General features: G+C 32.8%; 1 protein-coding gene across 6 annotated transcripts in view; it reads right to left on the minus strand.

Annotated features, from left to right (window-relative positions):
* The window catches only part of TRAPPC8 (trafficking protein particle complex subunit 8), an 85666-nt gene that overhangs the window by 19474 nt on the left and 40278 nt on the right, over nucleotides 1-25914 (minus strand). For 5 of the 6 annotated variants that reach the window (XM_079109313.1, XM_079109315.1, XM_079109314.1 and 2 more), the window contains 13 exons: nucleotides 24897-25121; nucleotides 23858-23966; nucleotides 22044-22238; nucleotides 21518-21648; nucleotides 18581-18655; nucleotides 17973-18099; nucleotides 15640-15794; nucleotides 11699-12141; nucleotides 9485-9632; nucleotides 7598-7694; nucleotides 5872-5940; nucleotides 5723-5781; nucleotides 3414-3587 (listed from right to left, as the gene is read on the minus strand). In XM_079109313.1, the coding sequence (XP_078965439.1) occupies nucleotides 3414-3587; nucleotides 5723-5781; nucleotides 5872-5940; nucleotides 7598-7694; nucleotides 9485-9632; nucleotides 11699-12141; nucleotides 15640-15794; nucleotides 17973-18099; nucleotides 18581-18655; nucleotides 21518-21648; nucleotides 22044-22238; nucleotides 23858-23966; nucleotides 24897-25121 (2007 nt within the window). Of the gene's footprint in view, nucleotides 1-3413; nucleotides 3588-5722; nucleotides 5782-5871; nucleotides 5941-7597; nucleotides 7695-9484; nucleotides 9633-11698; nucleotides 12142-15639; nucleotides 15795-17972; nucleotides 18100-18580; nucleotides 18656-21502; nucleotides 21649-22043; nucleotides 22239-23857; nucleotides 23967-24896; nucleotides 25122-25914 lie in introns of those variants that run through there. The other variant, XM_079109318.1, reaches the window with a different exon arrangement.

Genomic DNA, 25914 nt, shown 5'->3' on the forward strand with positions numbered 1-25914 from the left:
GATGGAAAGATCTCCCATGCTTGCAGATAGGCAGAATAAACATTGTCAAAATGACCATACTACCAAAAGCATTATATATAGATTTAATGCAATTCCTATTAAAATCCCAATGACATTCTTCACAGAAATAGAAAAAGCAATCATGAAATTCATTTGGAATAACAAGACACCCAGAATAGCCAAAGCAATCCTTAGTAAAGAAAAATGAAGTAGGAAGCATCACAATACTAGACCTTAAATTATACTACAGAGCCACAGTAACAAAAACAGCATGATAATGGCACCAAAACAAATATGTAAACAAATGGTACAACAGAATAGAAGACACAGAGACAAACTCACATAAATACAGTCATCTCATACTAGACAAAGGCACCAAAAACATACATTGGAGAAAAGATAGCATCTTCAACAAATAGTACTGGGAAAACTGGAAATCCATATGTAGCAAAATGAAATTAAACCCTATCTCTCACCCTGCACAAAAATCAACTAACGTGGATCAAAGACTTAGGCACTAGAACAGTGACCCTGCACCTAATAGAAGAAAAACATACCAAATCTCCACCGTATCAGCTGAGGACTGGACTTCCTTAACAATACCCCTCAAGTGCAACAAGTAAATTCAAGAATCAATAAATGAGATGAAATCAAACTAAAAAGCTTCTTCTTATCAAAGGAAACAATCAAATACTGTAAAGAGAAAGCCTGCAGAATGGGAAAAAATGAGTGTAACCTACACCTCAGACAGAGAATTAACCTCCAGGACAGAGAGAACTCCAAAAACTTAACAACAAAAAAAAAATAAAAATAATAATAATAATAACAACCCAAACAATAAATGGGTAAAGAAAATGAATAGGCACTTCACAGAAGAAATACAATCCATCAACAAATATATGAAAAAATGTTCAACATCTCTAGCAATTAGAGAAATGCAAATCAAAACTAAGATTTCATCTCACCAGTCGGAATGGCAATTATCAAGAATACAAACCATAGGGCTGGGGAGATAGCTCAGTCGGTAGAGTGCTTGCCTTGCAAACACAAGACCCTGGGTTCGATCCCCAGCACCGCAAAAAAAAAAAAAAAAAAAAAAAAAAAAAAAAAGAATACAAACAATGATAAATGTTGGCAAGGATGTGCGGGAGAAAAGTACACTCATACATTGCTGGTGGGACTACAAATTGGTGCAACCTCTCTGGAAAGTAGTACGGAGATTCCTCAGAAAACTTGGAATGGAACCACCATTTGACCCAGTCATCTCACTCCTAGGTTTATACCAAAAGGACTTAAAATCAGCATACTATAGTGACGCAGCCATATCAATGTTTATAGCAGCTCAATTCACAATTGCCAAACTACAGAACCAACCTAGATGCCCTTCAACAGATGAATGGATAAAGAAACTGTGGTGTATATATACACAATGGAATATTACTCAGCCTTAAAGAAGAATGAAATTATGGCATTTGCCGGGAAATGGATGGAACTGGAGAATATGCTAAATGAAATAAGCCAATCCCAAAGAACCAAAGGCCAAATGTATTCTCTGATATTCAGTTGCTAATTCAGAATAAGAGGATGGGGTATAAGAATAGAGGTATTTTGGACCAAACAGAGGGGAGTGAATGGGGGAGAAGCATGGGGGTAGGAATGATAGCAGAATGAATTGGACATTACTACCCTATATCATATATGATATGACCTGTGAAACTCTGCATCATGTACAACTAGACAAATGAGAAGTTATACCATTTATGTGTGATGTGTCAAAATGCATTCTAGTATCATGTATAACTAATTAGAACAAATTTTAAAAAGAAAAAATATTAAAAGAAGAAAAAAAGAAAAAAATACCTGGTTTAATAAAAATAACACTCTAGAACATCTGAATCAATTTAATGACCTAGTATTGGAATGTCTCTATGCTAGTTCTTGTAGTAGGTGACACAAAATCATAGCTTTGTCCCAAAATTGAGGTAAGGATGTTCCTGGACAACATCCTTAATTTCACTCTAGCATTATTTTTAAAAAAACAGGTCAAAACATGCATATGATGCAAAAAGGTGTGCTGTTAAAAAAAAAGTTTTTCTGTATTACTATTCTGTTCATTTTAAGAAAAATTCCTGCCTAAATACTCATTCTGGGCTACCACATGTGGACTTACTTGAATTTGAATTTTTAACACACTGGTATTTTAAAATTCAATGGTATTTTCAAATAATTTGGGAAACTAAACAGAGCAATAATTAAGTAACTATTAAGGAATTATAAATGATTTGGCTGGGAGAGAGGAGAGAGAACAATACTGTGGGATTATATTAAACAAAAATATTGAACTTGGGGTACAGATCAGTGGTAAAGCATTTACCTAATATACAAGACCAAAGGTTCAATCTCCAGCAATGAAAAAAAAAGTCTTTATCTGCTAGAAAAGTCTTTTAAGTTGCTATAAGTCCATACAGAAACATTTATAGATGAACTATGTCATTTTTTGAAAAATGACAGAAAAAGCAAGCCTAGTATGTACAACTGACCTTGGATTCAATCCTCAGCACTTAAAAAAAATAAATAAATAAAGGTAAATTAAAAAAAAAAAAGGAGGGAGGGGGCAAACAAAATAGGTGACATGAACAGCAACAACTTAATGACTCTTGAAACCTTAATAATGGTACCCAAAGGCTCACAGTGCTTTGCTTCCTTTGTTACAAAAGTATTTGAAAACTCCCAGAATAAAGAATATCAAGAGTTTAAGGGCTGGGGATATAGTTCAGTTGGTAGAGTGCTTGGCTTGACCCTGGGTTCGATCCCCAGCACCACAAAAAAAAAAAGTTTAATAACCCCTGCTTTCATCGAGCTTACCATATCCATAATATTCTCAGTCACACACAGAAATAACAATAACACAGAAAAAAAGTCATCTAATTTGAATTAATTCTTTAGGCAAAAAATTTTAAAAGTGTATGGAACTGTTAAAAAAAAGTCATAAAACAACCGCAATACTGAATGTAAAAAATTTAAGCAGAAAATATATAAACAGTAGTATACGTTTATTCTTCAGCTTAAGAATCAAATATCTATGAGGCTATTGCATGCCATCTTTCTGTGGCAGGTTGGTTTTTTTGTTTGTTTTTTTGTTTTTTGTAGTGCTAGGGATTGAATCCAAGGCCTTGTGCATGCAAGGCAAGCACTCTACCAACTGAGCTATATGCCCAGCCCTCTATGGCAGTTAAGTAGAGTCGCTATATTAAATTACTGGGCATTCTCAATACTTGAATATGGAACATGCACGCAGGGAACACATCACACTTTGTAAGCACTGTACCATAAATAGAAAATGCAATGTCTTAAATAAAACTGTACACTGGAAAAAAATTTGAGGCTTGCTAAAATAATTTAGTAGCTCATACCTTCCATAATATGACAATATTCAAATCCACCTCGCTGCATTTTTTAATCAATCTCAGAGCATCCTCTGTTGAATGCTTTTCTGTATGCAGAGACAACTGAGCTTGTGGTTTTTTCAACTCAGAGGATAAACTTCGATAAAAGAAATCTGCACATGGGCTTGCTGAACTTATTATCTGTTAAAAGAAAATCATATCTGTATGTAAATGCTTTTAATTAAATGTCTTGTCAGAACTTATTTTGCATCACTCATTTAAAGGTATCCTGCCAAAATTTACAATTCTATAACTTAAATATACCCAAAAGACTTATTCAGTAACATCCTATCAATATGATTGAATACAGGATGGCTACCAGAACACTTAAAAGATATGATACAAATTACTCAAAATCTTAAAAGCTGTCACCCCAAAATAATCTATACTCCCATGGACTTCCAAATATCCAGGGAGGATGAATAAAACAATTAAATGTTGAAAACAGATATTTTACTATTAAAATAAGAGGAGTGTTTCTCAAACACTTAGAACACTAGACAATATTCAGTGAAACAGAATGCAAATAGTTGTTGGCATTAACTTGGCTTTTATACTTGCCAGGAAAGAACATGAGAAAAGAATTTTAAATGAACTCAGAACTAACTATAGGACTTCCCTTAATGGAATACTGTGCTTCATAGTAAAATCTCTGCACTTAGGGTTTCATGAATTGCAGGCTATGTATATATCATGTAGATGTTAAGCTTTAAGATAGTAAACAAATTTTAAATATTAATGTATACATTTTTCCCTTGAGTGAATTTTCTCTGATAAAACATGTCTCATAGTTTTCTCCTTAATCTGTAGTACTTGGAAAATTTATTCAACCAGATGTGTCAAAAGGGGAAATGTCATCGGACAAAACTTTCCTATGTTCATGTATGAATACACAATCAGTATAACTCCACATCACATACAACCACAAGAATGACAAGTTACACTCCACGTATATACAATATGTCAAAATACATTCTACTGTCATGTATATCTAAACAGAACAAATTTTTTAAAAAGGGAAAAAAAGGGGAAATGTCTTTGTTTCTACCTTCTATGGTAAAATTATTTAACAAATACAATAAAAATTACAACCTTAATATAATTTAAGGGCCCTACTGATATTTCCAGGGATTTTTAAATTTTTTAAAGAAACAAACAAAACAAACTGAAGGTCCAAAAGCTAAACTCAACCACATTCAAAGTATATTATCTCCAAAAGTCACGCGTGTTTTAGAATTATTGAGCTTTTACAGCCATGAGATATTTCTAAATAGCTGCTTCCTTAAATTGTCAAAGATTGTCACAAAGGGTGCATCAGATGAAAGCCAAGGATAAGAGAAGTAAAAATTATAAAGTTGTTTGAAATTATCAGAGAACACAAAGAAAAAAAATCATCCCATTAATAATATTCAGTTACACAAAATTGTAATAATGTGGGTCCAGTATTTTTCAAAGTAGGTCCCCAGATAACTTCTTCACATTATCTGCAGGGCTGGTTAAAAAAAGCAAATTCCCAACTCACGGTGCAATGAACTACAGCTTTAAAGAAGAGGATGCAAAAGCCTATACTTCTACAAAATCCTCTAGAATCTTGACACTCAAAACAAGGGTCTGCAGAATAAAACTCAATGTTACCTAGTATAACAATTTAGGACCTTAGGTTCTTACTCTCATCCTACTGAATCAGAATTTGCATCTAACAAGATCCTCAGTAAACATTTTTTGAAAGATTAAAAACTACTGCTCAAGTTGATTCTTACACACAGTTATAATGGGCTATCATTGCTGTCAACAATAGTACCTCTAAAAATCACAAGATAGACTTAATGTATCTAGCTTATTATTTGAGTTTCAGAACCATATAATACGCCAACATCCTAGAGTTAATATCTATATAGTGTACTGGGACCATTTCTCCTAACAGAAAATTTCCCAGGGAAATTTCTGCTTTTTCTTTTTTTAAATTCCAAGATCTATGTTTACGTCATAAAATTTTTTAAAAGAGAAATAATTTTAACAGAGAAACAACATGTATCCCATTTGTTTACAATAAAAATAAATTTAAAAAAAGAAATAATTTTAAGTAAGTAAATGGTATGGTTTATGCTTTATTTTTGGTTTGTTTTAGGGATTAAGCACAGGTTGCAATACTCAACATTTGAAATGTTCATCCTCCACAGAGTGTGGGGATTACTAAAGCAACTATTTTGCTCAAACAGTCAGATATTCCAGAATTATTATTTTTAAATCAAATATCATTGTGTTTATTTGCATACCTGTTCATTTCCAAAGATGATATCTGCAAAGGTATACCTTTCTGAGGACTGCATGGCACCTAAAAAAGAGAGGGAAATGAACTAGTCATATCATTGCCACAAAATATAAAATGAACATTTAAGAAAGTATAAAAGTAAAATGAATTTACCTTCTTTTTCCTTACATCTTATTGCTTTGAAGCAAAACTTTCCCTTCTCCCTACTGGCAAGTTTGGCCTCTAGGAAGAAAATGGAAGTTTTAAGATATTTCTCAGATCACGACACAGTAAAACCTAATTAATTATTCAGACTTTTTAGTCAAATTAGAAAATAATTCATAATTATAACTAATGCTTTAGAAACATTTTTGTTTTCATTTCAATGAAGTCAATCTTCATTCACCTCTTATGATAAAATTTAAGTTTTCTCGAAATACATGTGTGTATGTGAGATACATTCCAAATAAACAGCAAGATAAAAAGATTACAACTGGGAGTGGCAATCCCACCACTCTATCATTTCTTCATTTCCTTTCAGTATATTCTCATATATATGACTTATACCAATTCAATGCACACACTTTGCTATGTGGGTGTATTTTTCCCCTATTGCAGACACTTTAAAATGCTAATGAATATATTTTGATACCATGAGTCTGAGTTATAACATAATTTGCATTGAAGCCACAAAACAATTTTCCCATTAAACATAATCCCATAATAAACTACTCTGAACACATGAATTTTCCCATATTTTGAATTTATTATTTTATATAAAGATTATAAGGATTATATAAGGATTAATGTGAGGTTAAGGGCATAAACATTTTTACATCTTTTGAAATATACTATTCAGTTCTTTTCCAGTAATAGCCAATATTATTCTCAACTTCACATCCATTTTATAACCATAAGGCAATCTTATATTATTCATAGGATGACAAGTTGACAGGAATATTCTGGACAATTGTCAATGTGTATGATAGTGTATACATTCTTTTGTTTGTATGTTATAAAATGAAAATATACAAAAAGTCAGTAGAAATACAGGCATAGCTATACACAGAATAACCAATCTACCAGCAATGAAGAAAACAAACATCTTTATTCTAGTATAAATATATCTTAACTGTTTTGAATTTCTGATAGTGATCAGGTACTGATTTTACAAATGCAAAAACAAACAAAAAAGAATGAAAAGAAAAAGAAAAGAAAGAAAAATGTAAGTAGAAAAATGTGGAAAGGAATAAAAAGATGGAAAAGACTGGACCAAAACAGGTAATTTGGTTTATAATCATGTCAACAAGGAAAGCACAATTTAATACTAAAAAAAGAAAATTTTATGGCTGAATAATATTCCATTGTGTATACATAACCACAGTTTCTTTATCTATAAAGAATAATAATATTATGGCATTTGCAAATAAATGGATGGAATTGGAGAATATCAACCTAAGTGAAATAAGCCAATCCCAAAAAACCAAAGGCCAAATGTTTTCCCTGGTAAGTGGATGATGATATATAAAGGGGGTAGTGGGGTGGGGAATGAGAGAAGAATGGAGGACCTTTAGATTATGTAGAAAGAAATGAGAGGGAGGGAGGGTATGAAAAGTCGTAGAATAAGACAGACATCATTACCCTATATATATGTATTACACAAATGGTATGAATCTACAATGTGTACAACCATAGAAACAAAATGATGCACCCCATTTGTGTACAATGAATCAAAATGCAGTCTGTAAAAAATGAAATAAATAAATAATTAAAAACAAATAAATACAATTAAATTAAAATTTTAAGGACAGCATCAATAATCTTATGATATTCTGGTACTACTTTGAAAAATCAAGCAGTGATGACAGAACTTCTTATGAAGAGAGATAAAGGCACAAACCTTTATTTTCAGCAAGATTTACAGAGTTCTGTAATTTCCAGTGCTTGCTACTACTTGATACTTGGACTATGTGGAATTCCTTAACACCTGCTTCACTCTGTGAAAAAGAGAAGAGTTATTCACAATTTAGGAGCACTAAATTAAACTATTCTGATAAGAACAAAATTCAGATGTTACCCAAGTCTTTACCAATTAACATCAGATGGGATTTTTTATCTTGAAATAAGGTCAAAATGCACATTTCAGAAAGTTAACATTGGGGAGATCCAAGATGGCAGACTAGAGGGAGGCTGCGTTCCTTGCCGCTCTGTAACTCCGGTTTCAAGCAGAGGATATCTGTTTCTTGGTGAGGCAGTTTTTGCTGTTTATCTATCCCCTGCTGTTTACCCCATTTGTCTGCTGTGATGACCTGCAGTCTGTCAGCATATCGACGCCTTTTTTGAGTGCAGATTGTTCGTTGTCAGGCGCCTATCATCCGCCATTTGCCTGCCTCTCACCTGTCCATCACCTGCCTTACACCTATCCATCACCCAATGCAGGAGGTTCACCTCCGGATTGTCTGACAATAGTCAGCAAACTGATCGCCAACTGCCAGTGGAGCACCACCTGCCTGCTGTTGCCTGGAAGTTCACTGTTACAGTACCTGCAGTACCCCTGGCCGGACTGACTGAGCCCGTCTCCAGGATACCTCAGCCCGACAGATCACTTCCTGCCTCTGGGGCCCTCACATTGACTGAATGCTCCCTGCCGCCTGGACCCCAGACCAACTAACTGCGCCCTATCACCGCGACCCAAGACCGACTGATTGCACCCGGCCTCTAGGATCAGAAAGTTAACATTATTTAAATTCCTGACATTCTTAAACAGCAAACATTTTATCTGAGCGGTATTTTGAAATATAATGCACACTCAGTGGTAAATTTTAAAATACTGAAAGGCACTGAGTTATCAGAATCTATCACAATAAGATATTGGAGTATTTAATAGGATAAAAATTATCTGTTGTCAATATTCAAATAAAACTATGGACTTTTTATTTCTTTTGCTCTTTCTGAAATCTCAATCAATTAAGGGGGGGAAAAAAAAAAAAAAAAACAAGGAAAACCCACAAAATACAGCCTCAATGTATAGCCCACGTGTACATGAAGCAACTTAAAGAGGATATAATTTTTATTCTCCTAAATAAGAGTTATTTTGGAATTAAAATGATTAAAAATTTCTTATTCAACGACAAACATACTAATTTTTTTTGAAGATCAAAGTACTAACATATTAAATATTCTAAAAAAGTGATCATGCCCATTTATGAATGCTATAAACAGAACTAATACTAATAATTCAAGTATTATCTGAACTACTGAATCAATCTGAGTCTAAAGTTCTATAATTATGAGATCACATTCCCTTCTTCGAGAACATCCACTCTGATATTTAGAGTGCATAAAAATGGAAAAACTTTGGAAATGCCATATATTAAGGAAATGGTACTGTCAGAAATGTATAATTGAAGGATTACTAAGTTAACACTATGTATGAAATTTTGAAGAATTTCATAAACTTAATTATATCAATAGAATATACTCAATGATGAGCCCAGAAAGCACTTCAAGAGGTTTCTTTTAGATTGCATTACTAGCATATGCGGCTATATATCATATAAATATGTACCTTATTAATATCAGCAGATCCTTTCATTTGAAGAGAAGCTAAGGGATAAAATTACAAAGCTAATAGATAATTAAGATGATTTCACAATATTCTATATGAATATTCCCAAATTCCTAGCTTATATTGTCTTATGAAGGAAAAAAAAGAACCTATACTTTAAAAAGGGCAAATATTTCAAATGTTTTGTTAAAAACAAAACTCAGCTCTAAACCAACTTACAGTATTGGTATTTTCCACATCCACAAAGACTAGCATATTGCCTCCTCTGCCTTCTTCATCTTCTAAAGAATTACTTCTGCAGACAGTAGCTCGCACATTCAAAGATCGACTGGTACAAATAACTGCAGTGTGTCTTAATATTCTGTGTCTGAAGAAATAAATGTACATGCAAATTTAATCTAAATTAAATATCATACTCTAATAAAATCATTCCCTGTGTTACCATTCTCTAATTACAAATAAAGATTTTAAAACCTGATAACTCAGGACCATTCATATTCTAGAAAAACAAAGAAGATACAATAAAGTAAAATTACGTAGTTAGCCCACCTTTAAATTCTTTCTTCTCAATTTGGAAGGAAACTATTAACCTCCCTGACTCCAGGCTTATTCACTTGTTTCATGGAGTAATGTCTTGATTATGCCTCTTCTCTGATAGTGTTTCCAAAGTTACAACTACCAAACTCTTCACGATATAGTTTAACGTTTCAAAGGTTTAGTTCCCTCTACTTCTTTTAAACAAAGTTTACACTGTGGCTGAACTAACTATATTCAGTTTATATTCTCTAAATTATAAATCTTTTTTCATAGATATGGCCACTCCCTGGAATATCCCACTACTCTGTTACCTACTCCCTTGCTATCCAAATCCTGACATCTTTACTGTCCTTGGAAGCTCTTTTCACCACTACCACACTCCACAAAGCATTCCTTGATTGCTTTGGCCAAAATAATCCCCTTCTATCATCTTGTGGAAAATTACCATTTACTGAGGATTTAAAATGTACCCATACTTATAAATACTTCATTTTGATCCTGAAAGTTTTACAAGATATTTAGACATTCCATTGAATAAAATAAATGTAGCATAATTATTCCTAGTTAATTTTGTAAAATGAGAACATTTTACAAATGTGTAAACACACAGGTCCCAGGTTCTGGTGAGCCAGTTAGATATAATTTCTTCAGTGATTACCCATTATAATTCCACTCTAATCATTTGTTCTGAAAATACCATACTGATATTTTGTTCATACGTTAGAGAGAGGCACTAAGGAGAAGAACAAAGTAATTTTCTTAAAAACAGATAGCTGTCTCACCCCAATTAGAATGGTGATTATCAAGAATACGAGCAACAACAGGTGTTGGCGAGGATGTGGGGAAAAAGGTACACTCATACATTGCTGGTGGGACTGCAAATTAGTGCAGCCACTCTGGAAAGCAGTGTGGAGATTCCTTAGAAAACTTGGAATGGACCCTCCATTTGACCCAGCTATCCCACTCCTTGGCCTATACCCAAAGGACTTAAAATCAGCATACTACAGAGATACAGCCACATCAATATTCATAGCTGCTCAATTCACAATAGCCAGACTGTGGAACCAACCTAGATGCCTTTCAATTGATGAGTGGATAAAGAAGCTGTGGTATATATATACAATGGAATATTACTCAGCCATAAAGAATGATAAAATTATGGCATTTGCAGGCAAATGGATGAAATTGGAGAATATCATGCTAAGTGAGATAAGCCAATCTCAAAAAGCCAAAGGAATAATGATATTGCTAATAAGTGGATGATGACACATAATGGGGGAGGGAAGGGTTAGTGTTAGGGTTAGAGTTAGGGTTAGGGAGGGGGGCATGTATGGAGGAAGGAAGCACTGTATAGAGGGAAAAGAGGGGTGGGGGGAAAGGAAAAAATAACAGAATGAATCAAACAACATTACTCTGTAAATTTATGATTACACAAATGGTATGCCTTTACACCATGTACAAACAGAGAAACAACATGTATCCCATTTGTTTACAATAAAATAAAATTTAAAAAATAAATAAATAAATAAAAAATAAAAAAAAACAGATAGCTGTAGTTTGGTTGGTTCATCTACAAATGACATCCTATTTTAATATGCTGGTATCTATTAATTTCATCATTGTGAGAACTTTGGTCATAGTACTTAGTCACAATGAAGAATCATGAAGTTTACAGACAGAGGCAACTAAAAAGACCAATGTAGTTAAATATTCTCTACTTTTTGCTATTAAATTAAGATATATTTGGGATAACTTCATATAAAAACATCATACATGATTTAGAAAATAATAATTTCTCAAAAAGTGATATATATTAACAAATACAGAACGCTGATTCAAGTATGTGTACCTATATTAAACATACTGGTAAAATTTTTTAAATTTTATAATACTTACCGTATTTTAGGCTGCTTTTTAACACTTTCATAGTAAAACAAAAAGTTAATTTCATGAACACCTTCTTCATCTGGCCCACGTAACCACATTGGTAGCTGGACTGAAGCTCCAGGTAGAAGAACAGTGTCAGGAAGGGGAACAGATATCACCTCTGGCTGACTCCCTATACCAATGCCAAAGTCTACAGAAGAAGCCGATGATATGAGTGCTGTACACACAGAGGTAGAGTCTGTCACAACAGTCTTGTAAGCACTACAATTTTCAGAAGCTGAGGGGCTCAGTGGTGTTAGAACAGCAGTATTACCACCAAAAGTAAAGAATTCTGGACGTTTAGAAACAACCTTCAATCCAGTAAGAGGACATTTGCTGACATTGACAAATTCTACATATGCTTTTCTGATTTCTCCACAGAGGAGCCCTGTAGGAAAATGTATAAAGAACACCTGCATTGGAGGGAAAAAATATTATTATATTGTCTGTTAAAAATTCTGAACTTCTAATGAGTAATGCTTTTAAGATGCTGTATGTTTTTACTAAAGGTTTACAAGTATTTCTTAATTCTCTTTGACAGCTTTTTAAAAATAAACAGCTCCATTTTAGAAAAACACAGTAAGACACTCAGATTTTGAGTTAGGAACTAAAGGTAAAATACAAGAAAGCAAACCTATAAAAATTCCATAACTTTGCAGCTTATGGACAAAAAAAATGATAAATAATTTAACATGACTATAAAATAATAATCATTTTCAATAATCCTTATCACTGTCAGTTTAAAAAGCTCAACTATACATCCTTAAAATAAAAATATATACCAGGGGTCTTAAAGAAGAGGAGCACCTAAATCTGATTATACAACCATAATTACAAAATCCACAATGCTCCAAACAACCTCAGGCTTTTCATTAAACTGCATGGGATCAAAACCTGGCATAACCAATAGAGTTTTTTTATCAGCAGATAAAAACTAGGTATATACTGTTCTTAGATTACATGACAATTATCATTAGGTTTTCACTTAGAAGAAACCAAAACTGGAAACTTAAGGTGACAACTTCTGAATGTGGTTTAATCCATAAAAGACCAAATTAAACTCAGATTAGAAAATCCATCCCAGTACTCCCAGAAAAAAGTCTCTCATCCTAATTCCACAACCCCCAAAATGGTATATAAATGCACATTGTATGTTTTAAATTTAAAGAAGAATGTTTAGGAAGTGGATCTACTAAAAGATCTGCATTTGTAACAATACAAAAAACACAATTTCTTTAAACAATAGTTTTCTTAAACTATCATATGTAAGGTTAAAAAAAGAACAAGTGCTGTCAAAAACAAGATGAATGTAAATTCAGAATGTTGTGTACTGAGGAATGAACCCAGGGGTACTTATCACTGAGCTATACCCCCAGCCCTTTATTTATTTATTGAGACAGGGTCTTGTTAAGTTGCTAAGGGTCTCACTAAATTGATGACACTGGCCTTGAACTTGATGAGGATGGCCTCTTTCCTCAGCCTCGGGACACCACAGGGGATTACAGGCATGTGCCACAGTGCCAGGGTCAACAGAGATTAATATCAATTATCATCTGGTTCAACTTTCCTCATTTTATAAATAAACTTTCAAGGGACAGATAGGGATGAAACTAAGTCTAACACTAAAGTCAGGTGTGGTGGTGTACACCTGTAGTCTCAGCTACTGAAGAGGTTAAGATGGAAGGATTGCTTAACCCCAAGAGTCTGAGACCAGCCTAAGCAACACAGTGAGGACACATCTCAAAAAAAAATAAAGCTCTATCCAAAACAATGTTATCCAAGAAGCACTGCTTTTAAAAACAATTTGTACATTAACAGTCTTATATTTTAAATGATACAGCTTAATGAAAACTATAAACTGGTAGAATCACTTAAAGATGAATCATTTATTTTGACAACTTTACACTAATCAAAATATTCTCTTCTGAAAGTAATAGTCTCAAAAATGCTTACCTATATAATCTCAAACAAATGTTTTAAACTATAATGGTGAGTAGCCCTAAAGTAGCACTTAAATTCTAACTCATTTCAATTGTTCTTCAGTCCCTTAACTTCTAGTTATAGCCATGCAATATGAATCAAAATTATTACTATGGAAACTTGACAAGGTTGGACAAGATGTATGAAAAAAAAAATATTAAAGATTATGAGATGGAATTGGCTTGCCAGATTTAAAAAAAAAAAACATGATAAAGTAACAGTATAATACTAACACAGAAAGAAATGAAGAAATCATTACTGAACAAAAAAGGAGGCATACAAAAACAATCAAACAGGAAGGGGTACCTTTGGGACACTGGTAAGTAAAAAGATAGCACAATGGGTTGCCCATACCCTATTAATGGTATTGGGACTAAAAACAAAGTTTGATTTCTGTTCCCTTGCTATTAAGAAGAAAATATTCTCCAGATTTAAAACTTGCAGATATTAAAAAATAAATAAAACCAGGGCTGAGGATATGCCTTAATGATAAGAGCCCTTCCTATCATGAGAGAGACCCTGAGTTTGACCCCAAGCACTGCAAAAAAATAAAATAATCTGTAATTTTACCAAGGAAGCCTATTAGTAAATATAAAACTTATATACAACAAAGTAAAAGACTACCCAACATGATTTCATGTAAGTTAAAAACCTCAACATGGTGAAAGACACCAGATTGAAGATAAAACATGTAGAAAATATTTTTTAACCAGAAAATGATGCTCAGGTCCATAAGTCTTTTATTACCTTTAAATGCAACATAATTTAGAAAGTGGCAAACCTGGGTAGAATAAATATATTGCATGTACCCACACATGCACACACACGCATCACTCATCACTTTCATGTGTAGTACGACTCTACTTATAATTATTAAAACTGTAATTAAGTGCACAAGAAAGACATAAAAAGATAAAACACAGAAGATTCAGGAAACGAAGATTCAGGAAGAAGATTCAGGAAGAAGAGTCTCCTTCCAGTGTTCATATTTATACGCTTCTATGACACAACCCTGCCTTTGATCACTCAGGTAAGAAACTTGATCCAAGGTGGGCTGCTTTTCTTTTCCAGAAACTTGAAATTTGAAATGGCATAAAGACTAAAAGTTGATGAACTACAGTCATATCAAAAGTAATTCTCCGCAGGTGTGGTGGTGCATGACTGTAACCCCAGTGACTTAGGAGGCTGAGGCAGGGGGATCTCAAGTTCAAGGCCAGCCTCAGCAACCTGGTGAGTCCCTAAGCAACTTAACGAGACCTTGTCTCAAAATAAAAACTAAAAGGGGTCTGGGGCTATGTCTAAGTGATTAAGCACCCCCTGGGTTCAATCCCCATTATACCTGCCCTCTAAAAGCAATTCCTTCTAGAGGCTTATAATGTTTCCTCCTAAATTCTCTGGAGCTGTTGAATGCCCCTTCTTTGAGACTTCTTGTTCCATAATACTTTAATTCCCCTGAGATATTAAAATGTCTTTCAACTAAATAATATTATTTTCTCTTTCTCTGTAACTAAAAATTCCTTTCATACTGCATGAAAGTAGGATAGGGTGGGATAAGAGGGTAAAGGGAATACTGGTTCTTTTTTCACATACTTCTATATTGCTTAAATATAAGCATTCACTCACACACTATTGTGATAAACTACAAAATTACAAAAATTACTGAGTTTAAAATAACCAAATTGTTTGCTAGAAGTTCTGTCCCAATTTCCATTAATTTAACGTTTATTATTTTATAACCTGGCTGTGACTTAATATGAATTTGTATAATTACCTTATTTTGTAAATTGAATTATTTTAAAACTTGCCTAATAAGACTTTAAAAATATAGCTTGATGTAATATCAACAACTTCAAAGTCTAAAATTAATTTATTTAAAGTATCTTCTGGCTATGTCAATTATGAAGTCCATTAAATTTTAAGAAGTGAAATACCTCCAATAGTGGCATTTCTTCAGTGATTATAGGGTCTAAACGTCGATCAGGACCATATTTAATAGATGTTTTTTCTTCTTTTGTGTTGTTAAGTCGAGGACCTTGAATTTCTAAATCCTGTCTCCCTCGGACTGACATACTCAAGGAATGCTTTCCTGAAATAAAAAACAACCAATGCCCTAAAATAATCTGGTATGTTAACTGACAAGAATTTAACTTGAATAAATGAATATTTAAATTTCAGATAATTCAATTACTGATTAACATGATTAATCAAAGAAATACCACCTATGTTATGCTGCTTAATTTTTCATTTCTTTTGGATTTACTTATGTTGCATAAAGATTATAAATCGCTGAAGAGAAGTTCTTTGAAAACTGTATTTTCTAAACTATAATACTTATTAATCAGAAAATTCTGAGAGAATATCCTAAGTCCAATATTTAATTGGGCCATCAGAAGATAGAGAATAAATATTCAAATGAAAAAAAACTAAAAAAACACAGAACAGGCCAATTCTTCACTTACTCATATTTGAATACATACTAACCTGAATAATTTCAGGATTATTAAATACATCTTCTCAAAAGACTGAACAAAGAAAGTTGAATACGGTATAGGTAGTTTTAACTTATTTAATTCATGTGAGATTTTTCCCAAAAGCTTCCATACAGTACATGTATGTACTTTAAAAAAAAGGGGGGGGGGCGGTTACGGTACACAACTCTATCTTTCCTGCATGTCTACTCAAAGCCTTTAATATGCTGAAGGTTACAGTAAGGGTTCCAGGCCAGATATATAATATAGCATTTCCCACACTTCATGATTCAGATCCCTACTAGCATTTTACATAATACTGAACTACATTAAAACATCACGAAAACTCAGTTTTTAAGATGGGACTTATTTTAATAGTTAATTCATAGTCTCCACCTACTAACACCTTCTAATTACATATAAATTACACTATTAATGCATATGTTTAGTCCTTAAATGGAAAATTAGCTATATTTTACTGACAACCATAACTTTGTGGTACTAGGTCAAGAAATGATGTATGCACAAATGAGAAAGGAGCTTCAAAAAGTTCTTAACACCCAGTTATCTTGCTTTTAAAATGCAACAAATTAGCAGAATTATTTACAAACAAATTTGTCTGGTACTTGCCAAACAAGAAATACAAATACAGTATAAAAATAAAGAACACCTTACTCAGTGTATTTTTTTTCTTGTTTAGAACTTTTTAGTTATTATGAATTCATTATTTTCTAATTTTGTATTCAATTATCTTAGATATGCAGGCAACAGAAATATTCAACAGGGGACTAAAAGGATCAAGTTTTCTAAGTGTTCCAAAAGACTTCCCATTATTAATAACCAGCTTTTATAAGTGCTAAATTCACAAGTATCAATAACTAGTCACTTTAATTTGTTATAAGATACATCCACTAAAATGAAGGGCTGGGATAGAAGGTTTAGCAGTGAACTTCTTTCTACCATCTTTTCAACCTACATGTAATTATATATCATAATTACCAGGTAATATCAGATCCTGAAAGACTCCCTGAATTTAGAAAAAAAAAAAAATGGATAACTATGTTAAGTGTCTATATTATAGTTTTAATCTTCAAAAAAATTGTAAAACATTCTACATATGGCACCAAGAATATCAATTTACACTAAAACTCCAGTCTTCTTCAGGATAGAAAACAAGTGTTTAGATGCCAATGATGTGAAAACCAATGTTTTTTAATTTGTTCTATACTTTTTTTTGGGGGGGGGGGTAAGGGATTGAACTCAAAGGCACTCGACCACTGAGCCACATGCCTAGTCATATTTTGTATTTTATTTAGAAACAGGGTTTCGCTGAGTTGCTTAGTGCCTCACTTTTGCTAAGGTTGGCTTTGAACTCAAGATCCTCCTGCCTCAGGCTCCCGAGTCACTGGGATTACAGACATGCGCCACCGCACCCGGCTGTTCTATGCTTTATAAAAAGAACATATTCAAAAAATAGAATATACTAAGGTGGTTTCTACATTGGCAGCCAGACATCTTAATAAATGGTTAAAATTTATTTGCTGAGAATTTACTAAATTTGCATCAATAACAGAAAAGAATTATCAAAAGAATATATATTAGAAAGGAAAAATGTTGTTTAAGGTTTTTAAGCTATGGTAGAGGATAAGATAAATTAGTCATTCTTACGTCTGCCTAAATACTTTTATCTAAAGGTATATTAGTCCTATTTAGAAAATACATCATTTTCATCCATTTTATTCTATGGAATGACTTAGGCATTAGTTTCTAATTGTTTAGCAATGCTATAACTTTACCTGTATGACATCCAGGAAGAGCACCAATGCCATCTACTGTCAAGGAGCCCTGAATAGTGCCAAGATTATAAACAACTCCCAGAATATGCAGCTCCCCTATGTGATGGGGAAAGAGCTTTAGTCTCGCCTGTGGAGATATTTAAGTGACTCTTATTATGTTTTCATAATATCAAAGAGTGCAATACCTAAATTCTGTAATGTTGCAAAAATAAAAATGCATGACCTAAACTTTTCAAATACCAATATTTCTTATTGAAAAGCAGCTTTTTCAAAAGAAAAATCTCTAAGTTCAACAATTACACTAGATCCTCAATAGTTTTAATAAAAATCTAAATATGCTGTTCAAATAAATATCATGTGAAATTACCACAATGACACTAAGAAGGAAGTGAAAACTTTTCACCAGGCTTCCTAGGAAATTAATCAAAGACCACTACAAACCTACTTCCCCACCAATTTCTTCCTAATTTCAATTTCCTAATCATCTAAATTTTAGTTCTTAAAAATACTGGAATACAGATAATTTCATTGAGATAAACTGATTTTTATTAAATGTTTTCAGCTTACTGTTAGCAAAGTATAAAACAGAAAAATGATAAAACAATTACCACTTTAGATTCTTCACTATTAATTAAGAATTCTGAAATAACTTCAGTTCCAATCATTTCAGGTTCACCTGTAATCTAAAAAATAAGTCATTTTTAAAAATATACATATCTAATAAAGTGTCAGATTAATATTCTTATATACCAATATTAAGAAACAATAACACTAATTAAAGTTAGCATTACTAAATCTTTATGAATGTATGTCGTGTTGGGGATCAAACCCAGGTCCTCACACCTTCTAGGCAAGTGCTTTAGCACTGATCCATAGCATCAGTGCACCATTTCCAGGTTCTTATTATTTCTTAAGCTCTATGAAAAGTGTTTATTTCCATCCCTGGAATGGGGCCATGTTGTAGTGAGTACTTAAAATGTTATTTTTCACTTTGTTCCATCCAACTCAACTGGAGAAGATAAGTGATCTATTCAAAGATGCAATCACCAAGAGTATAAAACCCCAAGAGATAAAGTTGTACTTCTCATAGTCGACAATGGCCAAAATGGTAATTTAATATTGTCAGAAGAACAAATCTCTCCATTTTTTGTCCAATCACATCTTTTTCCAAACTGGCCAATTATACTTAGAAAACACAGATGGTAGCTTAGGCATGATGCAGATAAGACAGGTAGACAACAAGAGCAGTAGGAGAAAGGCAGACCTATTTCCTACAAACCACTGACATTAGTAAGAGAAAATATCTATGGTAATATGGCAAAGCAGAGCTAACTAGCTCACACTGGAGGTAAAGTAGATTCTCAAAAACATTATTTTACTTTTGCTATGAAACTAAATATTTGATACAAAAAAAATAAAAAATTACATCTCCCTAAATTCCAGTTTAGTATCTGTGTCCATGACCAGAAGAAGCCCACTAAATAAATCTAGAGTTTGGGATTTGTGGATGTAGCTCAATGGCAAAATGCATACTTAGCATGTGGAAGGTCCTAGGTTCAATTCCTAGCAAAGCACCCCCCATCCCCTAAAAAAGAAATCTAGTTTGAAATTTGTAGAAAGAAATGTAACTATTTATTTCAGCAGTACTGAACATTTTCATATAGCTTACTAAACCTCCTTTAAAATCCAGAATACTAAACAGACTAATATATTTATAAAACTAATATATTTTTCTTAAAAACTTTCCCAAATTCAATGGTTCATACTCTTATAACCACAAAATATCATCAATGAATTTAACCAGCAAGAATTTAAATGAGGCAATCTTTAAGAAAAAAATCAAAATACTTCAAGAAGAAAAATAGTCTAAATAATTTAAAGTTCAAATTTCATACAACAGACATCTTTCTAGTTCTCCCGTCACAGACCAGGACCAAAATGCTAGGATGCTTCCCAGATTCAAAATAATTTTAACCACATTATTAAAACGTATAGTCTGGGTTAAAGCATTTATTTTCTGATGTAAGACTCTAGTGCTTTCCTTTCTTGCCTCAATCATGAAAGCACATATATAGTTAGAGGACATATGAGATCAAAGCCATCACTAATACTAAGTCCCCACATAGAGGCCAGCTCTTCTAAAGTCCCCACACTTGTAAGGTACTTTGTGGGGATAAAAACTAAATGTCTGTTATATTAAAATATATATATTCATATATATATATACACACACATATGTACATATTTAGGGGGGAGAGAGAACGGAAAAAAAAGGCAATACAAAACAGTGAAAGTTTGTGTAAAAAATACTGGTAAATAACCTAATAAATTATTAGCTAAAAAACATATTTGGAGCCAGGCACAGGGTGGCATGTCTATAAAAATAGCTTACTAGGGAGGCTGAGGCAGAAGGATCCAAAGTCTGAGATCAACCTCTACAACTTAGTGAGACCCTGTATCAAAATGAAACACACACATACACATACACAAACACACACACACACACACACACACACACACACACACCCCTGTCAAAGGGATTTCAGTTACAATCAACTGGGTAACAAGAATGATTTGTTCAAATCATTCCTGCTTTAAAAATAACTATCTTAAATATACAAAGTATTTATCATAGACATGGGTATGAAAAGAAAGATAAATACATATATGAAGCTTGTTAAGTAGATAATGCACAAAACAGGAAATAGAAATACAGTAACTTTGACTCCACTGGAAATCAATGAAATGGATAATAAATCAGCAAGATGATATTTTTATCTATCAAATCAACCAAGTTTTTTGGTAAATAATAATATTAATGCTGCAAAGATGAGATACCCAACTCTACATGCTGCAGATGAGAAGCTTATTGGTATGAACTTTTGCAAAATGAATACAGGATGAAAAAACTTATTTCCTAAAATCTTGTAAGTTCACATCTAGAAATCTATTCTACAGAAATAATCTGAAGGCTAAGAAGTTATGCACAAATATATTCATCACAAGGGGTGGGGGTGTAGTTCAGTGATAGCTTGGCTACCACCCAAGAGGCCCTGGGTTTAATTGCCAGCACTCCATTAAAAAAATTAAAAATAACCACTGAACTATGATAGTATTCAAATGGAAACCTCCAAAACAACTACAGATAACAGCAGGATACCTATGAATCATCCATAGGATTATGTAAAAATGAAATATTAAGATGCTTGAATATCAGAAAATGCATATTAACACAGAATGAAAAAAGCAACATACATAAGGAAATCCCAAATCCAAGCCAAAAACACACAGGTGGAAATGACTGAAATGACAAAATGTTAAAAGTTGGTTATTTCTAAATATTAGAAAGACAGTTTCATTTTTATACCTTATGCAGTTCTGTATTCTCAGTTTTCAACACTAGCACACATAAATTTTAAAACTAAGGAAAAATAAGCAAAAGAAAGATTAAGTATAGCTCACTGAACCAAAGCAGAAATGTTATTACAGCATTTGTCAGACTACAACTGAAATATGCTTATTACAAATACCTTTTAATAACTTACTAGTTCTTTAACTTCTTCATTATCCTTTCCACTGAAATCTTTAGGTTGAAACTTCCAGAGTAATGACAAATCAGTCAACAGAAGTGGAACCTTCAAAGGGTTTCTAAAAGCCACTTCTACTGTAATGGGTTCTATAAAAGAGAGACCTACATTAATAACTTCGATAAATCTCACCCCTCACCCTAAGTTTTAAAGTTCTAAACAACACCCTGCTTTCATTTCTGCCTAAACTGTCCTCTACCTTATAAAGTTCCATTTATTCAGGATTCAGTTTTTAAATTACCTCTTCTAAAAGATTTTCGTAATTTCTCTCAACTAAAGGATGTCATTTCCTCTTCTATATTCTACCACCACATTGCATATTCCTATATTAAAGCCTTTACCAGTTTTATAAATGCAACTCGGTAAATTACTAGTTTTTAATTCATCTTTGCATCCTCAGCCTCTGAAACTGATAAATTATCTTAAATCTGCTGTAAGTAAAACAAAGAAACAAAAAACCATAAATAAAATTGAAGCATATCACCTTCCACAACAGCAAGTGGAAATCTGGAGTTATCTGAATAACTGTTCAAACAATATTGTGTGGGATGGAAACTGGATGGAATTATTCCTTTGTTAACCACAGCCACAACTTGCTCTTCAAGTTCTCGCCACTGCTGAGAGGATTCAGAGTCATATTCTTGATCCAGACTTACGTGAGTAGCTGCTTGCTTTTCACCTAAAAAAAAGTCACAATTAAATACACGCTCATGAACTACAAATTTATGAAGTATATGTTTGTGAATGTCCTCAAATAAAACATGCTAAAAAAAAATCAGAGGTATTCAAATAAATACATATAAATCACTCTTGCCTATTTCTTATTCTCTAATAAAATATTCTCTTATTAACCATAACTTAACTGGAACTTTGCTTACAACATTATTTTCCTCTTGACTCTGAATGTATTTTCCCTATCTTCCATGAACAAATTTTATGAAATATTTCAAACATACAGAAAAGGAATGGAGAATAATGTAGCAAATACTTCTATTCTGAAATGTAACAAATGTCAACTTTTGTCATATTATTCTGAATATTTTTTATAAAATGAATATTACAGATATAGTTGATATCCTCTCTGCAATCCTCCCACATCCAATTACTCTCCTCCACTCCCACTGGTATCACTTCTTCCCAGAGCTATTTCAAAGTTGAAACCTATCATTCTCACCTATGTGTTTGTTCTGTTTTAGCACAGGAGACTAAACATAAACAATGCACAGGACTGAGTTGTATATTTGAAATTCAGAGTAAAAGAATTTTTTCACATACATATTGAAACACACAACTAGTTCACTCTTGCCCTGCAGTATAAATTCATTATGTAAAAATACCAAAATATATTGATTCATCCTCTGCTATTAGGAATTTTAGTTTCACTTTTTTGCTATTAAAAACAACACAGGCACAGTGGCACAGACCTATAATCCCAGTGACTTAGACGGCTGAGGCAGGGGGATCGCAAGTTTGAGGCCAGCCTCAGCAACTTAGTGAGGTCCTAAGCAATTTAGCAAGACCCTGTCTCAAAATTTAAAATAAAAAGGTCTGGAGATGTAGCTCAGTGGCAAAGCATCAGAGTTCAATTCCCAGTACCAAAAAAATAAAAATTAAAAAATAACAAAAAATACAGCTATAAACATAATAAATATATTTTTAAGAACACTAAAATAGATTTCAAGGAGAAACATTAAGCTCAATATAACAATATTTAGGATCACAAACCTTACTTCAGTGTACATCAAGAGCCTTAATATATTTATACTTTTGGTCCAGTACTGCCATTCCAAGGTTCAATCCTAAGGAAATAATATAATTCTACATATTTTTTTAAAAGTCTTAAAACAAGAAATGTAGAACACAGGTAACTGTTACACAATTCTGTGTACATTTAAAATTTTTCATAATAAAAGGTTAAACAAGTTTTGCACACAAAGATGCTAATCACAACACAATTTTATATAAGCAAAAAGATGGAAATAATCTAACTATATAACAAGACAATGTTAAAATACTTTACACTGAATGGAATATCTTACAAACATCAAAAATGCTTATAAAGATCATAAGCACTTTCTATGTGAGAAAAGTTGTAATTATAATTTTTTTTTGTTTAGTTTTTAAAGTTAAAAAATAACAATGTAATAGCTGTTACCGTCAGATTGACTAGACAACAGATGAAGTGGTATAAAGTTATTTATTTTCAAATACTCAACTATACAGCATTTTTTTAATGAAGAAAGGAAACTCCAGAAAACTAGTCATTAGGTAACTTAGGTCAAATAAAATTTTACTAACCATCTGCTGGTCGTCTGTCATGGCCAAAGAAAACCCGTGTTGCTGAACTGTTAATATATGGTAAAGGAAGCTGTGGTAAAGGACCATCTGGTGATAGCTGACTTACATTCTAGGAGAAATATGAAAGAAAGCAAAAATAATAGTTTTTAAGAAAACTATACTTTCTTCACATATGCTTCATTTTTTAAATATGCAAGGTATTAAAAACACATTAAGCAAAAATACTAAGACATAATTACTAGTTTTAATATGAAAGTCATATATTTTATAACTGAAAATAACTTTAGATATCATTTATTCTGCCTTGAAAGATCTTTCGAAGATTACCTAACTAATTAGTTCCCTTTTGATAATATACTTCCAAATATTATTTTGGTATGCATTTTACTTCCTATGACTCATTTTAGCATTCTATCTGCCAAAATTCCAACACAAATGATTTCGAATTAATAAAGTCTAAAAGTGTAGTCATTGTATATAGGATAAATAAAATATTTATTTACAGGTCTTAGGGGGGAAATTACAACTCCTATTTTTTTTCCGTAAATAATGCTTTATGTTCTATCCTCCTGCCTCAGTGAAATATTTTTTCTTCCTATTAATTTTTCTGAATTATGCCATAATAGCCTGTTTACTTCTCACAGATCCATACTTCCTCATCTTTCATAAGGAAAGGAAATAAATGTGTGTTTTCAAAGGATTATAAAAGGATCCACTGTTGTGAAATTGATTGTGGTCCTACAAAACAGAATGAAAAAACAATCCAGAAAGCTTGTGGCATCTTTTCTTTTTAAAGTTTCCAAGAATTGCCACCAATCAAATGTTTACAGAAATATAAAATTCTCTCTTAAAAACAAGGGATAATAAAACAGATGATTGAATAAAAAACCTAACCTGCCATACTTTATTAGGATGGATAATTACATGTATTCTAACAAGACCATTTTATTATACTCATAGAATACAGCAGAATATGCTTTTTTGCTAAAAACAACTTCTTCAATATAATTTTAGTATCTATTCCTGAAACAGTATTCACCTTATAAACATAAAGATACTCTCTAAGGAAGGCCCCTTGTTGAGCAGCAGACTGTTTACTTTCATTGATTAAAATATGCCTAAAAGCAGACACAGCATTGTCCAGTTGCCTAAGAGTATAGGACTGGCGTCCAATAGTGAAGTTAATGTGATCCTCCGCAAGAGACCAGCCTTTTCCTTTGTAAACTTGCATGGCTTGACAATAGCAGCGTAAAGCATGCTTCTTCTGTAAGAAAACAAAGAAAACAAAGTATAATCCAAATTCATCTCAGACTGGATAAAAAAAATCTCACACACATATACACATACACACACACATATACAAAATCAAGTAAGTGGTTCATACTCTAATAGAGAATAGGATGTTGGAGACAATAAAACTAATATTTATGATAACCTCTTCATAATTATACAATCACACATGCAGAAAAAGATTCCTCAACCATCCAAAGGGTGTGTGGGTATGTTTATGGTACATAGGTGTAGGGATGAAGAAAGAGAAAGGAAAACCAGTCTACCATCTACCCACTATTCCTCTGAGCAGCATCTTAAAAAAGGTCAACTTCAGAAGAAAATGCTCACTTCTCAATTTGGCTTTATCTACTTCTTTCTGGAAAAGGCAAGGTCTATATAAACTAACAGTTTTCAACATCTAAGATGGGCAAATTTTGCTAACATTAGGAAGAAAAAAAAGTTCTGACAATGCACCTAGAAGTGTACTATATATTTTCAAAGAAGTTTTTTATATCAAGTGAACAAACACCAAACTTTTCCCCCCTTGGTTAAAACCAAAAACATGCATCCAATTTATGTGGCCATATATGCCATGTGACATGGAGATTTACATGAAATATAAGTAAACCTTACTTTTCTATATTAAAATTCACATACCAGTCCTGCCATGCTGACCCTCACCAGCCTGCCAACCACAACTCACTGGCCAGTGCCATGAAACCATAGGGTTGATGCATCATATCTTTCAGATATGGCAGGGTTTTCTGCCAGCATCAGATGACAGC

The sequence above is a fragment of the Sciurus vulgaris genome (assembly GCF_902686455.1).
Source record: "Sciurus vulgaris genome assembly, chromosome: 13".
Classification (NCBI taxonomy): Eukaryota; Metazoa; Chordata; class Mammalia; order Rodentia; family Sciuridae; genus Sciurus; species Sciurus vulgaris.